The following is a 17,342-nucleotide window of genomic DNA, read 5'->3' on the forward strand; positions in this document are numbered from 1 at the left end:
ATGTGGTGCTGAGGATGAAACCCAGGGCCTCACATGTGCTAGGTGAGCACTCTACCACTGAGCCACAATCCCAACCCTATAACTTTTAAAATACTGTAAGACATGAAGTAAAAAAGAAAACAGTCCTACAAGTTGCTAAGAAGAGTAATCTGACTTTTCCAAAATTTTTGAGAAAATTTAAAAACTTACACTCAAAATTGCAAAGAATTGCAATGCCTGTAATCCCAACTGCTTGGGAGGCGGAGGCAGGAGGATCACAAGTTCAAAGCCAGCCTCAGCAAAAGCAAGGTGCTAAGCAACTCAGTGAGACCCTGTCTCTAAATAAAATACAAAATAGGGCTAGAAATGTGGCTCAGTGGTCAAATGTCCCTGAGTTCCATCCTTAGTATCCACCCCCACAAAAAAAAGAATTACAAAGAATAAGGCAATAAGGCTGCACCTACATTTCCTAAACCCTAAATTTATAATTTTCTACAATTAGTCTTATTTTAAAGATACAATTATGAAAAATGTAAAAGTCACTTTTGATTTTCACTCATTCCAACTCTTTCCTTCATTCTTCAACAGCAATCATTATCATAAATTTCATGCACATCTTTCCTATTCTTTAATTTTTATTTTCCATGTAAGAACTTCAAATAATATAGTACATAATATTTTATATTTTTTTTCTAAGATTTTTTTTGCTTCTGTATTCTTGTATTCTCAAAACATTTAGTTTTCTAAATGCAGTTAACAGATTAGGAATTAACAAGACTACTGCTATTTTAAAATATGTTTCATTCTTTTGAAACGTAAAAGAAAACTTCCTTTACTTAAACTAATCAGATAAAAATTATTCACTAATGTTGAAATTTTTCACTGAAATCCAAATACTCACAGGTTTTAAATGGATGACAGAACTGTTGGACATCACCGTATGGTCTCCCTCCATCATGTCTAGTTCACTTTTATCATCTGAGGCATCTGGAAGACTGTTAACACTACTGCTTTGGCTGCTGGCACTGATAGACATACTGGGAATAGACTGATTACTTCCAACACTATTGACTGTTCCAGTCCGGCCAACACCATGATCTTGTTCCTAAGGAAAAAGAGCATCAGATTAAAATATCTGCATCTCTTCTGAATTCTTAACTAAAGCATCCAGCACAGATTCCACTTGGCACACAGTTATTAGAAATAAAATTAGAAGTCAGGTATAGTGGTACATGTCTGTAACAGCAGTGACTTGGGAGGCAGAGGCAGGAGGATCACAGTCATTTTGAGGCTATCCTCAGCAATTTAGGGAGACCCTGAGCAACTTGGTGAGCCCCTTGGCTCAAAATAAAAAATAAAAAGAACTGGGCGTGTAGCTCAGTGGTAAAGCATCCTGGATTTGATCCCCAGTACAATAAAAAGAAAATTAGGTCTACTGTAAAAACTTCCCTATATCTGCCAAGACCAGGAAGGCTTATCAACTGTTAATAGAAAAGTAAAACTGACCTACAAATAAATAACAAAAATCCTGAAATGTTGAGGGGGGAAAAAAGCCAGTTGACCAGTTCTGAATTATTTCCTTTCTTCTTCTTCTTCTTCTTTTTTCCCCCAGTTCTGGGGATCAGACTCAGTGCTTTGTGCATGCAGTCCAGTTTTAGGTGATTTCAGATGTACAAAATTTTCTCTTAATTGTCTGGCATTTTTTGAAAAACATTTCTATAACAAATGTTATGAGGATAGATATTTCGCTCACTTCTCAATAACTCTTGTGGTCAATGTAAATATTTCCTTAAAAAAAAAAAAAAGTTCTGGGGAGCTTGAGTATGAGATTCAATGTATAATTTGCCTGGCACGTGTGAGTCCCTGAGTTCAATTCCCAGCCCGCCAAAATGAATGAATAAATGAATGAGTGAATAAAATCCTGTAAATGCTTTTTAAAAATATTTAGTTGTAACAATACCTTTATTTTATTTATTTATATGCAGTGCTGAGAATCGAACCCAGTGCCTCACACATGCTAGGCAAGTGCTCTCCACTGAGCCACAACCCCAGCCCCTTTTTGTTATTTTTTACTGAGGACTTTTATAAAGGATGCTGTTCTTTCTTCCTGAAAGATTATCTATCACCAAATAATATTAATTTCTACGTATTCCCATATAAACTAAGAATTTCAAGTTAAATGTATAAATATATTTGATATTTATAAATATATAATTTATAATTCGGTCACAATCACAAAGTAATCAAATAGCCATGGGGTTAGGACACTAATATTAGTATAGTCTATAGTACCAAACTTTTATAAGATATGCTAGAATTTAATGAATACAGACAACATATGCACACACAAGTATGTGTATGCATGTACATATATGTATATATTTATAGAATTTTCTTAGATCCCTAGTGGAATAGATGCTTTTAAAGATTTGACCACATAGCTGGTCACAGTAGCATATGCCTATAATCCCAGCAATTCAGGAGGCTGAGGCAGGAGGACTCCAAATTCAAAGCCAATCCCAGCAACTTAGCAAGACCCTAATAAGCAACTTAGTGAGATCTTGTCTCAAAATTAAAAAGGGCTAGGATGTGGCTCAGTGATTAAGCACCCCTGGGTTTCATTCTGGTTAAAAAAATAAATAAATAACTACATAGAATTTTATTAATTTCACAACTTTATTAAAGTATTTCATAGGGCTGGGGATGTGGCTCAAGCGGTAGCGCGCTCGCCTGGTATGCGTGCGGCCCGGGTTCGATCCTCAGCACCACATACCAACAAAGATGTTGTGTCCGCCGAGAACTAAAAAATAAATATTAAAAATTCTCTCTCTCTCCTCTCTCACTCTCTCTTAAAAAAAAAATAAAAAATAAAGTATTTCGTATTTCTAAAACAGTAAAAATGATTTTTTGATTATGGTAAGAACTAAAACATAAACAAAAAGCCCCCACAAAAAATTACTGTTATTTTGCCACACAATTGCCACTACTGAATTAATGTATATTCCTGAGTATTTCATGCATCTTAATCTTGAACCAGTTTAGTAATAAATTATTTATAAGAAATATTGGCATGATATGTGTATGTGCGTGTGTGCGTGTGTGTGTTTTAAAAGGTTTCAATAATGACCACATTTCACATTTTTTGGTTTAAAAAAATTGGCATAAAATCTGTACTGATTTTGTAGTAAAATATAAGAGATCTAATATTTTATAGCTTATTAGTTATTTAGTGCTACTAAAATGGAAAAAAAAAAAAAAAAAAGCATTGCTCATGGTTTCAGAATACAAAGTGATCTCTCTCATTGAAAAGCAACAGAAAATAACCAAAGAGTCAGAACTGGGATGGGGTAAATTTGAAAACTATTTTTTTTTTAAATAGAGGAAAAAAGATAATTAATATATTATAAATATATAATAAACACTTTATTTGTAATTTCCTTGAGGAAGTTCTGCAAATCTGTATTTCCATTCTCCTTAAAAGGCAACACAGAAAAACAACTGGCTTTGAGAATGAGTTATAAATATAAATCCACATGCCCCCACCTATAATAAGTTAAATACTCTAAGCCTTACTTTCCTCATCTGTAAAATGAATATTTTAGAGCCATAGAAATGGAATAAAATTATGCAGAACTAAAAGGAATCAGGTTTCCTTTGTCACAGTCAAAGGCCTGTTAACTTTCTAATTACTTCTGAGGGAGAACAGTCAACTCTAAGACTCTATAATTTCAAGTACTTCTAAAAGCATGTCCCATGAAACTGAATGATAAGTCAAACAAGGGTTCAGTGGCCAAGAAATATGAGAGAACTAGACTAAATAAAGTTGAACAGTTTTTTCCTAATAAAAGACTTTCAAAAGCCTTTACCATACCAATGTGCACTTAACATTAAAGGGGCTGGGCTTTGAGCATACAATCTAAAACCCTTTTTCCTAAATGGAATATTATATAATTAATGCTAAGAAAATTACTTGGGAACCATTGATAGAAAAGGTAAATTCTTGGCAAGGCAAAGTGCATAAAGAAAAAAACCAATAAAGAGAATTCAAGATTTTAGTCATTGTAGGTATTACCTCTTCTTCTTCCTGTGCTTCTACTGTTGGTCCATTATGTGCCTCCTGGAAAAGAAGTTTCTTCATTTTTCGATACTGCAGATTGTCCAGCTCTCTTACTGCATCCTTTGTCCTCTGAATAAGATCTATTAACACTGTTTCAGGGCGCTCCCGAAGAACAAACATGTGCTAAATAGGGGAGAAGGTAAAAGTCAGGTTGATACTTAACTTTTCAATTGGTGCAAATTTACCCCTTCTCATACTTTAGAGTTACCATTCTATGATACATGATACATAATCTATACTATTACAATTTCTGATATTTACAAAATAATCACTTACATACATATACTCTGTACCTACATTACCAATCTTGTATGTTTCAATTTATTTATTTATTTATTTTACAGTAGAATACATTCTAACATTTAGTACACAAATGGAGCACAACTTTTCATTCCTCCGGCTGTACATGGTTCAGAGTCACTCCACTAGAGTAATCATATAATAGGGTAATAATGTCTGACTCTTTCTATTGTCCTTCCCATCCCCACAATGCCATCCCTCCCTGACTCCCTTCTACACAAACCAAAGTTCCTTCATTCTTCTGTATCCCTCTACTCCATAATCTTGTATGTTTTATAAAACCCTAGAACATAATTTTTTGTTGGTCAATTAAAAAACAGAGTTGAAATTATCAAAGGGTACAAACAATAAGAACTGTCAAATCAAAGCCCTCAACTCAGCCTCCTGAGTCACTGGGATTATGGGCATGCACCACAGACCTGAACAAAAATATCAAGTGTTAAATTTTATATTTTTAAGTTTGACCTTTTTGCAATTGCGAGCAGCATTCTACCACTGAGTCACAACTCCAGCCCTGATTTTTTTTAAAGTACATAGATTGTACGTTTCTTTTTTAAAAAATAACTTTATTTTATTTTACTTATTTATTTATTTATTCATTCATGTGATGGTGAGGATCGAACCCAGTGCCTCACACGTCAACGTGTAGGTAAGCGCTCTACCACTGAGCCACAATATCGGCCCACTCTTTTCTTTTCTTTGGTGGTACTGGGGATCAAACCTAGGGCCTTGCATATGCTATGATGTACTCCATCACTGAGTTATATTCTCAACCTTGTCTTACGTTTTACTAACATAATTGCTAGATATTTTAGTTTTTGTTGATATTCTTGAGTACCTATTTATTCAGGATTTCATTTCCCAGACCATGAGTAAGCTCATGGCATGGAATTCTTCAAGTATTACTGAAATTTTTATACTGTTCTTTTATATACTGTGGCTGCAAATATTACCAAACATATAATCTATCTATTTATTTATTTGCATTGCTAGCGACTGAACCTAGGACTTCATGCATGCCAGGCAAGTGCCTTACCATTGAGCCAGCTATATGATCTTTTAAGTTTCTTTGTAGCTTTAAATTAGGTGATGTATATCAGTGAGACTAAACTGAATTCTTAGAATTTCTGAAACACTGATATAAAATTAGCTTATTTAAATCTTGTGAAAAATCAAACAGATTCCTTAGGTCACAAAGAGTGATCTAATATAGATGTTTTAAGAATCATATTAGGGCTGGGGATGTGGCTCAAGCGGTAGCACGCTCGCCTGGCATGCGTGCGGCCCGGGTTCGATCCTCAGCACCACATACAAACAAAGATGTTGTGTCTGCCGAAAACTAAAAATAAATAAATAAATATTTTAAAAAAATTCTCTCTCTCTCTCTTAAAAAAATATTCTTTTTTAAAAAAAAGAATCATATTAAATTCAACATTACCATTATTGGTATTAATAATGCAGTAATTTTTGAGACCAAAAAGCATATGAATGACATATTTAAATTAGGCAACCAAGCCTGTTAAAAACTCATAAGACTTAATTTTAAAAATATATTCATTGCTAGGCTGGGATTGTAGTTCCGTGGTAGAGCTCTGACCTAGTATATGTGAGGCATTGGGTTTGATCCTAAGCACCACATAAAAATAAATAAATAGGGCTGGGGATGTAGCTCAAGCGGTAGTGCACTCGCCTGGCATGCGTGCGGCCCGGGTTCGATCCTCAGCACCACATACAAAGAAAGATGTTGTGCCCGCCGATAACTAAAAAATAAATATTAAAATTCTCTCTCTCTCTCTCTCTCTCCAGCTCTCTCTTTAAATAAATAAATAAATAAATAAATAAATAAATAAATAAATAAAGGTATTGTGTTAATCTCCAACTAAAAAGTATTTTAAAAAATATATTCATTGCTAAGTGAGAACAACAAAATTCCATAAGAAAGAAATGTTTTGGCTTTTGGGTTTTCTTTCTTTGAGACCAAAAATATCAAGTGTTAAATTTTATATTTTTAAGTTTGACCTTTCTGCAATTGCTAGCATTCTACCGCTGGGCCACAGGGTCTCACTATATGTTGTCCAGTCTGACTTGAACTCAGGTTCAAATGGTCAACTGGCCTCAGAGTCTGGAATAGCTGAACTACAGGTATGCACAAACATGCCCAGCAGGAACAAAAACATTGCATCCATTTTTAACAGTTTCTTTTCTCTTGTAGTATTTACCTAAATATACCATAGCATACTTATTTTTATATATTAATATGGGACAGATCAATATATAAAGTATGGTAGATAAAAAATTAGATCTAAAATTATTCTGTTTTACCAATTTGAAACAAGACTTTGCTCCACATTCATTAAAATTTACATGGGTTAGAACTAGGCATGATAGTACATGCCTATAATCCCGGTTACTTAGGAGGCTGAGGCAAAAAGATTCTGAGTTGGAGACTGGCCTGAGCAACTTAGCAAGACCCTATCTCAAACTAAAAACTAAAAAGAGCTGGGGATGCTGCTGCTCAGCGGTAGGGTGCTTGCCTACCATGTGCAAGGCCCCTAGGTTCCATCCCCAGTACCAGAGGGAGGCTCTGGGTTTCTGGGTTTCATTAAAAAAAAAAAAATCCAGAGAAAACAATATAAAAATTTAGTATATTATGGGTTGGGGTTTATCTCCAGTGGTAGAGTGCTTGCCTAGCATGCATGAGGCCTTGGATTTAATCCCAAACACTGTCAAAAAAAAATTTTTTTTCAATACAAACTAGTATAATATACTTAATCCAGTTTCAAAATCAAAGAAAAATAAAACACATTCTTTATTATCATTTCTCAAGGGTAAATACAGATTTATAGCATTACAGAACTGACCTTTAAAAGTTCCTCTGATGTTGGACGATCTTGAGGGATTTTCTGGAGGCAAGAATCTACAAAGTTGCGAAAATAATCAGACCTATTGTAAAGGAAAGTATCAAGTGAACATATTGCTATTTTCTTAAAAAAACACATCAAATATTAAGGTATATAAGGTGGGATAAGGAATGGAAAAGGAATAGTAATAATTTAAAAAAGCAGGGACTATACACTTTCATACCTCTATGAAAAGTTACCTAAAGCAACCAATAAGTCTTAACCATTTTCCAAAGATAAACTTGCACAATTTTTTTTTTAGTTATAGATGGACAAAATACCTTTATTTATTTATTTTTTATGTGGTGCTGAGGATTGAACCCAGTACCTCACATGTGCTAGGCAAGGGATCTACCACCGAGTCACAACCCCCAGCCCTTACTTGCACAGATTTTTTTTTTTTTTAATAAGATATTTTGGGACTGGGGGTATAATTTAATTCAGTGGTAGAGTGTGCTTAGCATTGATGAGGCCTGGGTTCAACTTCCAGCACTAAAAAACAAATTCCTCCTGCTTTCACATTTTGAGCTATCTCAACTTAATTCTATATTGAGGCCAGATAAGAAAGCCTTATTCCTTCTGCTTTTATTTTTTCCCATTGAAATACAACATTGTATTCCTTCCCACTTTCTTTTCCTTTTTCCTTTTCTCTAAGGCACTTTTTAAAATTAGTCTCTTAGATCTTTCTTTATATAGTATGTTTTAGAACATCACTCGACCTATTCTGGAGAAAGAACTTTTTAGACCTGAGTTATTTGATGACCTTGAACAAATGGCTAAGAAAAAAATCTGTATCATATTATTATATGGTGTTATTCATTAGAGTTCAGTGATTACATATTTTATATTATGTACATGCCTAAAATCCCAGTAAATAATAATTATTCCATCAATATTTGCCTCCAAAATTCAAATAAGATTTTTAAGTTCATTGTAGGCAAGAATGCTTTCTTTTATAAATCCCCAAAGTCTCAAACACAGTACAAGCACAGTTTGTGTTTAATTATAACTTACATATGTCATGCTATGGTTTGAATATTTTTTTCCTCAGCAAAACTCAAGATGAAATTTAATTCCCAATGCAACAGTTTTGGTAGACAGGGCCTAATAAGAGGTGTTTAGGTAATGAGGACTTTGCCCACATGAACAGATTAATGGCAAAATAAAAAGGGATGCAAGGACAGCTTTACTCTCTCCTGTTCTTTGGCCAACAGTCCTTCCCTCCTGAGGATGCAGGGTTCCAGGCACTTTCTTGGAAACAGAGATTGAGCACTAACCTGCTAGTAGTCTTTGTTCTGAACTTCAGAATGGTGAGAAAAAAATCCCGTTTTATTATTGTTGTTTCGTACCAGGGATTGAACTCAGAGACAGCTGACCACTGAGCCACATCTCCACCCGTATTTATTTTTTTATTTTGAGGTAAGGTCTGATTAAGATGCTCAGACCTCGCTAAATTGCTGAGGCTGGGTTTGAACTTGTGATCCTCCTGCCTCAGAATCCCAAGTTGCTGAGATTATAGGTCTGAGCCACCATGCATGGCTCTTCTGGTATGATTTTTTACCATGGTTTTAAAAAAAAACCCTTCTTTATGTGAATGAACTTAATTTTATCAAATAAAGGATGCAGTGGAAGGAACATTAGAGAAATCTGAATAATGTCACAATTATAACTAGAATGATCCCAAAGTTTTCAATTATCTGGCAATTTTGATGAAGTCAAATCATTTTACCTACAGTTTTATAATATATAAATTATAACCCATTCCTTGATCAAATATCATTATAGGTTGCAATCATCTATACATATGTTCAGTTTAAAATATTAATGTTTAAAAACTTTTATATAATTAGGGTTATATATATTCTTGAAGTTCTAAAAATATAAATTATTATAAAAATCAATATTTTTTACATCCATGTAACAATCTATCCTTTCCTTCTGACCTGAATTTCATATATATATACAAACACACACACACACACACATGCTATGAAATGCAGATAGGACAACATATATACATAAGGGTAAAATAAACCTATTTTGATATCTCTTAAGTAACATGATTTACCTAAAAAAAATTGCCATTGTGATAACAAATTATGTAAAAAGCATTTCATTTATACAATATCACACAGTATCTCTTAGTAATACTTACCATTCATTAGACTGTAGTGTAGGGGATTCATTTTGGGCTATGTGATATAAGGCACTCATTGCATTCATATTAAATAAAGGAGGCTTCCTTTCCGCTGTAAAAATAAAGGAAACTTTCCTATTAAAATATATGTGTTAAAGGGGAACTCAAGTATTGTTCAATTTTTTTCCTTTTCTTTAAGTTTCTTCTTTTGAAACAATCTTAAATCTATTAAAAAAATTGCAAGAAAAGTACAGATAACTTTTTCAAGTGAATCAAGTGAAAATAAATTTCTGATATGATGCTCCACCATTTCGAAATATTTAAGTATATATTTCCTGTCAACAAGAACATTTTCCTGAAGAACCATACTATATCCATTCAAATAGGCTTATATAATACTGATGATTCTTATCTATCCTTCAAACCCCCTGCAAGTTTCATTCTATGTCCTATGTAGCAAAAGTGAACTCTGATAGCTTGTGTCCTTTAGGTAATTTCCTTTCATTATCAAGTTGTCAAACTTATAGACAGAAAATTGTTCATATTTCCTTATTACCCTTTAATATTAATAAAATCCATAATATTTATAAAATCTTCACTGCAACTGGAAATTTTTGGTTTTCTCTCTCTTTTGTTCGTAATCAGTATCCAATATGTTTACCAATTTTATTGATCCTCAAAGAACCAGTTTTTTTATTTTGCTGGTTTTCTCTATTATTTTGTTTTCTATAAACTGATTTCTGGTTTGATCTTTATTCTTCCCTTTTTTCTGCTTGTTTCAGACTCAATTTTCTTTTTCCAGTTTCTTTCTTTTTTATATATATATTTATTTTTTTAGGTGTAGATGGACACAACACAATGCCTTTATTTTTATGAGGTGCTGAGGATCGAACCCGGGCCCCGCCTGTGCTAGGCAAGCACTTTACCAATGAGCCACAATCCCAGCCCTCCAGTTTCTTAAGATCAAAGTTGAAGTCACCACTTTTACAATTTGGAAGTAAAAGGACTCTTGAATGGCCCTCAGTTTGGATTTGTATTTTCCCATTATTAGATTTGGATCACACATCTTGGAAGGAATATTTTAAAGTAATGGTATATTTTGCTTATGGTACCCTATGAGAAACACATGATTTCAAGTGGTCTCCTTAATGATGGTGTTCACTTTGATGATGTGGTGAAGACCATCTCTGCCAGGCTTCAAGTTAGCTTCTCTTTTCTCCTGTGTACTTAGTAAGCATTTTATAAGAAGGTATTTTGAGGGGCTGGGGATGTGGCTCAAGAGGTAGCACGCTCGCCTGGCATGCGTGAGGCCCGGGTTCGATCCTCAGCACCACATACCAACAAAGATGTTGTGTCCGCCGAGAACTAAAAAATAAATATTAAAAATTCTCTCTCTCTTAAAAAAAAAAAAAGAAGGTATTTTGAATTTATTTAATAAATATCCTGTTTCCTATAAATCTCCCATTTATTTATTTAAAGATTCATACATTTCTATTTTATTTAATAAATTACTCAAATCAGGAAGATGAGAAAAGATGACCAAATTTGAGGCAAACTTGGCAACTTTGTGATGCCCTAAGCAATGCAGTGACACCTTGTTTCAAAATAAAAAGTAAAAAGTACAGGGGACATAGCTCAGTGGTAAAGTGAGTCTGGATTCAATCCTCAGTACCAAAAAACAGCCAGGGACCAACAGCATGTGCCTGTGATCCCAATGACTCGGGGATGAGGCAGGAGGATCACAAATTCAAGGAGAACCCGAGCAATTTAGTGAGGCACTAAGCAGTTCAGTGAAACCCTGTCTCAAAATAAAAAATGAAAGGGCTGGGATGTGACTCAGTGGTAGAGTACCTCTGGTTTCAATCCTCAGGACCAAAACAAAAAGTAAAATTATATTCTCTCATTTATGATGAGATGATGATGATGATGTCCATACTGTCTCATATTTGAGTAGTAGGAACCTTTTTTTAAGGTGGCTTCTTTTGTCTTTTGGATGGGATCTATTTATTGTTTGATCTTTTTTTTTCTTTTGTTATTCTGGTATATTAAGATATCCCAGAATCAGCTTGTACTTTTGTACCCCAAATTCTAGATCAGCTGTTTTCCCAAAAATGGATAGTATTAGGTATGCTCACTGCTACTGTGCTGTCATTGCTCTCAAGCTCTCAATAGTCATAGTTAAGAAATAAAAGCGAGGCACAGTGGTGCATGCCTGTAATACCAGAGGCTTGTGAGGCTAAGGCAAAAGGTTCACAAGTTCAAAGCCAGTCTCAGCAATTTAGTGAGCCCTAAGCAACTCAGTGAAACCCTATATCTAAATATAATATAAAAATGGGCTGGGATGTAGCTCAGTGGTTAAGTGCCCTTGGGTTCAATCCCTAGTACAAAAAAAAAAAAGAAAGAAAGACAGACAGACAGACAGACATATATACAATACACACTAAACATCTCTATAAACCAGGTTATGGGATCTCTTTATTTTACTCATTTGACTCTGAAACCCACCCCTGACTTACCACAGCCTATCATCTGGCATGGACACCTACCTACCCTGACCAGTGGCTTTACGATTGAGTAGTCCAGGAAAAGAAAAGGTTACTGAAGAAATTATGAATAAATAAAAGAAAGATATAATCTGTATCTATGACAACTATTAAGGTCTTTGACTTGGCATATTAGACTGACATTTTCTATCTCAAATTCTACTACTAAACCTAAATTTGACTTAAACCACATCTATTTTTTTAAAAAGTTAAAGATCCTATTCTATATTATTTTGTGAGCCTATTTATAAAATCTCTCTCTCCATATATGTGGATTACAAAATATCACCCAAAGTAAGAATAATGAAACTGAGGTAGAAAAAGAAGGTTTAGAAAGTAAATCTCAGAAAATACAATCCAATTAAAAAAAAGGGGGGGGGGAGGTTATTCCAGAGAAAAGGTTCATATTATTTATTCTTACATAGGAGAATAATTATAAAGGTGAAGATCAATGGGTTCAAATTTTGACATTTTCCCCTTATGATTAATACCTCTCAATGGAAAAAGTAGCTCTGTATTTGCATGGAAACTAGTGCTGACAATAAACTCAATAACAATTCAGACACCTATTTGGCTTACTTCCAGTGGGAATGTTAGTAATTATGCTGGTCCATTGCTTTAAGCATAGTTCTACTTAAAAATAACAGAACAAATGTGTGTATAAAATCAAACTGTTATAGGGAGTTGATTCTAATCTCTTTCCCCAATTGCAAAACACCATCACAATGGTTTCTATACCTATTTCCATAGTCTCCCGTGAATACAGTCTGTCTCAACATCTTTAGAAAACAAAACAAAAAAACTGCTACAATATAGTACACAGCCTGACAGCTAATTTTCATACCTAATGCAAAGTAATAACTACACTAGGAAAGGGTAAGTCATCTGCAAATGCTTCAGAAACCTTCTTTGGATGATAAATCTAGTAATGAATGGGCACATTCTAGATGTTTAAGAAATATTCATATTGTTAGGAATAGAGGGAAAATTATTTTAGACCTAATTTAATAGCAAATATTTCTAACCTACATACATAAAAATTACCAGATAACCAAATCTTTAATATTTAGTAAAAACTTTAATAGATTTAGCACCTGATAAAAACCTAAAACTTGGTATAGTAATTGAAGTAAACATTAATCAAAATTTAATCCACAGTAACGAAGAACAATGCTTACCAAGTTCAATACATGTTATTCCAAGAGACCATACATCAACTTTGCCATCGTATTGTCCTTCATCCATGGCTAAAATTACCTCTGGGGCCATCCTAAAAACAAAATGTTCATATACAATTTTAACAAAAACATATATTATTGTTTGAGAATATACGGAAGATTTACATAGAGTACATTGGTTTAAATTCCAACCAATATGTGGACATAAGAATTTTTATAATGGGAAACAGTCACCCTAGAAGTTGTGAGGTAAATATTTAGCAATGAATATAAAGTGAGATTCATTCCCACTGTCTATCATGACCATATAACAGCATCCCAAAAGGACAATTTTGCAGAGCAGGGCTGTCTCTGCATCTGTGCAAGTCTGCAGATTCCAGTATTGCATATATCTTTTAGGTCAGTGGTTCTCAAACACTTGGTCTCAAGATTTCATTTAAAAAGTCTAATTCTTGCTTTAAAGATTAAATTTTATCACTAGCAACAAATAGTGTAGGTTGTTTTTCTTAAAATGCAACCTCATTTCATTTGAGAAGTATCTGCCATAATTACCAAGACTGAATAACCATAGTTTGTGACTCTTTCAAATACTGTTTCATGATAAAAGTGGCTCCAACAACCTCAAAATTAATTTTATGTGTATCTTTTTTTATTGTCTTTTCCCCCTATAGCTTTATTGAGGTAAAATTGAAGTACAATAAAATGCACATATTTGAAGTATGCAATTTGATCAGTTTTGACACATATGTAACCAATACAGTCAATACAAAAAGTACTTCCATTACTCTTTTTAAAGTCTGAAATCATGCATACTGTTTCCTGTATGATTTATTACATTAGAAATCAATCATCTTAAGATATATAGAATCCCACCCAGGTGTCAATTATTTCAAAATTAAATGGCACACTTATAAATATCTCAGGGGTCAAGGAAGAAAGCACATGAAAGTAAATAAAAAGGTGCTTTGAACTATGTGATAATAAAAGCTTAAAATATCAGGATCTCTAGGATGGAACAATACACAGATGAACCTTTAAAGTACTTGTTTCAGAAAGAAGCTAGAATAACAATCAAATTATTTTCAAATGATGAAGTAGGAAGAAAGAAATAAGAGTAGGAGCAGAAATATGTAAAATAGAGAATAAATCATACAGCCAAAATTTGATTAAAAATAAACTTAAATTTAATTGAGAAAAAAGCAAGAACACAAAAATTAATATCAATGGAAAGGGAGCAATCAAAATAACTCTACAGATGATGAAAATATACTAAGGCAATATTACAAGTATATGCCAATATGTGATAGCTTACATCACATGGATCTATATTAGAGAAGGATCCATGTGCTGATGAGAAGAAAGTATATTCAGTCATTGATGGATGAATATTATATATACGTCTGTCAAGTCTAAATTATCAATTGTATTTTTTGCTTCATTATTTACTTTTTGTTTGGAGGATCTACCCCGTGGTGACAGAGGCAGGTGACATTGTCCCAGTATTATCTTGTTGTGATAATACTATTTGTTGAAGTTGAGAAGGGTTTGATGTCTGTAGATGTTCCATTGTTTGGGGCACACATATTTCCAATTGTTGCCTTGTTGATGTATGGTTGCCTTAAGCAGTATAAAATCGTCTTCTTTATCTATTATAACTTTGACTTAGAGTCCATTTTACCTGATATAAATGGACTGCTTGTTTATGTGATCCATGTGAGTTATACGTTTTTTCCCCATCCTTTCACCTTCAGTCTGTGAATGTCTTTGCCAATGAGCTGAGTCTCCTGGAGACAGCATATTGTAGGGTCTTGTTTCTTAATCCCATTTGCCAGTCTGAGTCTTTTGATTGATGAGTTTAGGCCATTAATGTTCATACTGAGATATGATTTGTATTCCTAGTCATTTGGGTTTACTTCTAGTTTTTACTTTGAATTAGTTCATCCTATCATTAATTAAGTATTCCTTTAATGTAATTCCTCCTTTTGCTGGTTTTCACTTTTTTTTTTTTCATTTCATCTTCATGGAATATTTTGTTGAGAATGTTCTGTAGTACAGAATTTCTATTTGCAAATTATTTAACTTTTGTTTATAATGGAAGGTTTTTATTTCATCTTCAAATCTGAAACTTAATTTTACTAGTTATAGGATTCTTGGTTGGCAGCCATTGTCTTTCAGAGCTGGGTATATGTTATTCCAGGATCTCCTAGCTTTGATGGTCTGGGCTGAGAAATTAGCTGAGATCCAAATTGGTTTCCCCCTATATATAATCTGATATTTTTCTCTCACATTAAAAATTCTATCCTTATTCTGTATGTTAGGCATATTCATTATAATGTGTCTTGGTGTGGGTCTGTTGTAATCATACATTGGGGGTCCTGTAAGTCTCCTGTATCTGACTTTCCATTTCATTCTTTAGGCTTGGGGATTTTCTTATATTATTTCATTGAAAAGGCTGTGCATTCCTTGGGTTTGTCATCTTCTCTCCATGGTCAACTCTATTTTCAAGATTATATACTTTGTCTTCATTGCCTGAGGTTCTGTCTTACAGGTGGTCTAGACTATTGGTGATGCTTTCTATGGAATTTTTCCTTTGGTTTATTGTTTCCTTCATTTTTGAGAACTTCTACGTTTTTTATTTTTCCAGAATCTCTGTCTCTTCATTGAAGTGATCTTCTACTTCATGCATTTTCTATCTGATTTCATTTCCTTTTTTATTTTTTTTAGATGTTGATGGACCTTTATCTTATTAATTTATTTATATATGGTGATAAGAATCGAACCCAGTGCCTCACACATGCTAGGCAAGCGCTTTACCACCGAGCTCCAGCCCCTTGGTTTTATTTCTTATATTGTCCTTTACTTTGCAGATCAGTTTAACCGTGTACATTCTAAACTCCTTCTCTGACATTTCTTACACTGTGGTGTTGATGGATTCTGTTATTGGAGTACCTTGATTTGTTTGGGGCTATTCTCTTGTTTTTCATGTTGTTTGTGTGTTTTATCATTTAACAGTATGGATCTGAGGCAGTGGACCCTAGTGTCCCTGAAGGTTTCCAGTACTTCACTATTTAAGGGGAAACAAATAATAACAACCACCCAAAAAATATATGCAGCATTAAATCAAATAGTTCCCACAATGATGTCTACAATGTCAATTATCACAACAAACAGAAATTATATGATCAGTTACTGCCTACAAAAACAGCAAGTTTGCAAAAGGGTTTAAAATTCCAAATGGTGGATAGAGAGAGAACAGAACTAATACAGGATATAATAATTATGAGGAAGGAGGAGAGAAGTAGTAAAGAGTAAAAAAAAGAGAGCAATACAGAAGAAAAGAGAATCAAGGGAAATAGGTAGGAGAAAAAATATATATACATAAAGTAAAAAATAAAAAGAATATAAAACTAAAATATGCTAATCAAACACCCATTCATTTCTGGCTTCAAAAATGCCAGAAATGAGAGGAAAAAACAAATATGAATGTATGAATGTCCATGTACCATTAAGGTCACAATTAAACAGAGAAAAAGAATAAAAGAAAAAAAAATCTTGATGAAAAGTTAAAAGAATTCTTTCCTTTGGAGTTCAAAAAATTCTGTTTCTCTTCTCATCAGTTTTAGGTGGGGTTGTCTGGAGCATGATTCTTCACCCTCTAGATTGCTGGAGTGAAAAAGATAATCCCATAGGTGGAATTCCTGGAGACAGGGTTTACACTTAGGTTGGCTTCAGGCTCTTCCCCAAATACCAATTGGTCTGGAGATTTTAAACAGTGCACCTCCAGTGCCCAGTACTTGCTGGTCCACACTGGGAGACTATACCTCAGGACTCTCAGGGTTCCACTTGTGTCGTGGGGGAACCAATTCTTAATCCCCTATGTCATCTGTGGATTCCACATTTCGGATTCAGTCTCTAAACAATCTCTCCTGTCCTTGCCTTTCTGAGTTCCCAGTCAAATGCGTCTCTCCTAGCTGGTCCTGCAAGCAGTAAGACTAGAGGGGGACAGGTAGAGCCAAGTGGGTTTCCGTGACCAACTGTCCCCTGTGTAAACCTCTCTCCACGTTTGATTTTCTCCTGGTCACTTAAAGATACTCTATGTCTTGCAGTGTGTATTTACTGGGCCTGTATTTCAGGACAAATTCAGGTTTGCCAGGAATTGGTCCCCTCAGCTGCAAAATGGTTCCTTCC

General features: G+C 34.1%; 1 protein-coding gene across 2 annotated transcripts in view; it reads right to left on the bottom strand.

Moving 5' to 3' along the window:
* Positions 1-17,342, bottom strand: part of TAOK1 (TAO kinase 1) — a 136,038-nt gene that overhangs the window by 40,791 nt on the left and 77,905 nt on the right. Inside the window, exons 8-12 of one of the 2 annotated variants that reach the window (XM_081270403.1) lie at positions 13,155-13,246; positions 9,452-9,545; positions 7,258-7,339; positions 4,052-4,219; positions 881-1,084 (exon numbers count right to left, since the gene is read on the bottom strand). In XM_081270403.1, the coding sequence (XP_081126529.1) occupies positions 881-1,084; positions 4,052-4,219; positions 7,258-7,339; positions 9,452-9,545; positions 13,155-13,246 (640 nt within the window). Of the gene's footprint in view, positions 1-880; positions 1,085-4,051; positions 4,220-7,257; positions 7,340-9,451; positions 9,546-13,154; positions 13,247-17,342 lie in introns of those variants that run through there. The other variant, XM_081270404.1, reaches the window with a different exon arrangement.

The sequence above is a fragment of the Spermophilus citellus genome (genome assembly GCF_964194105.1).
Source record: "Spermophilus citellus genome assembly, chromosome: 17".
Lineage (NCBI taxonomy): Eukaryota > Metazoa > Chordata > Mammalia > Rodentia > Sciuridae > Spermophilus > Spermophilus citellus.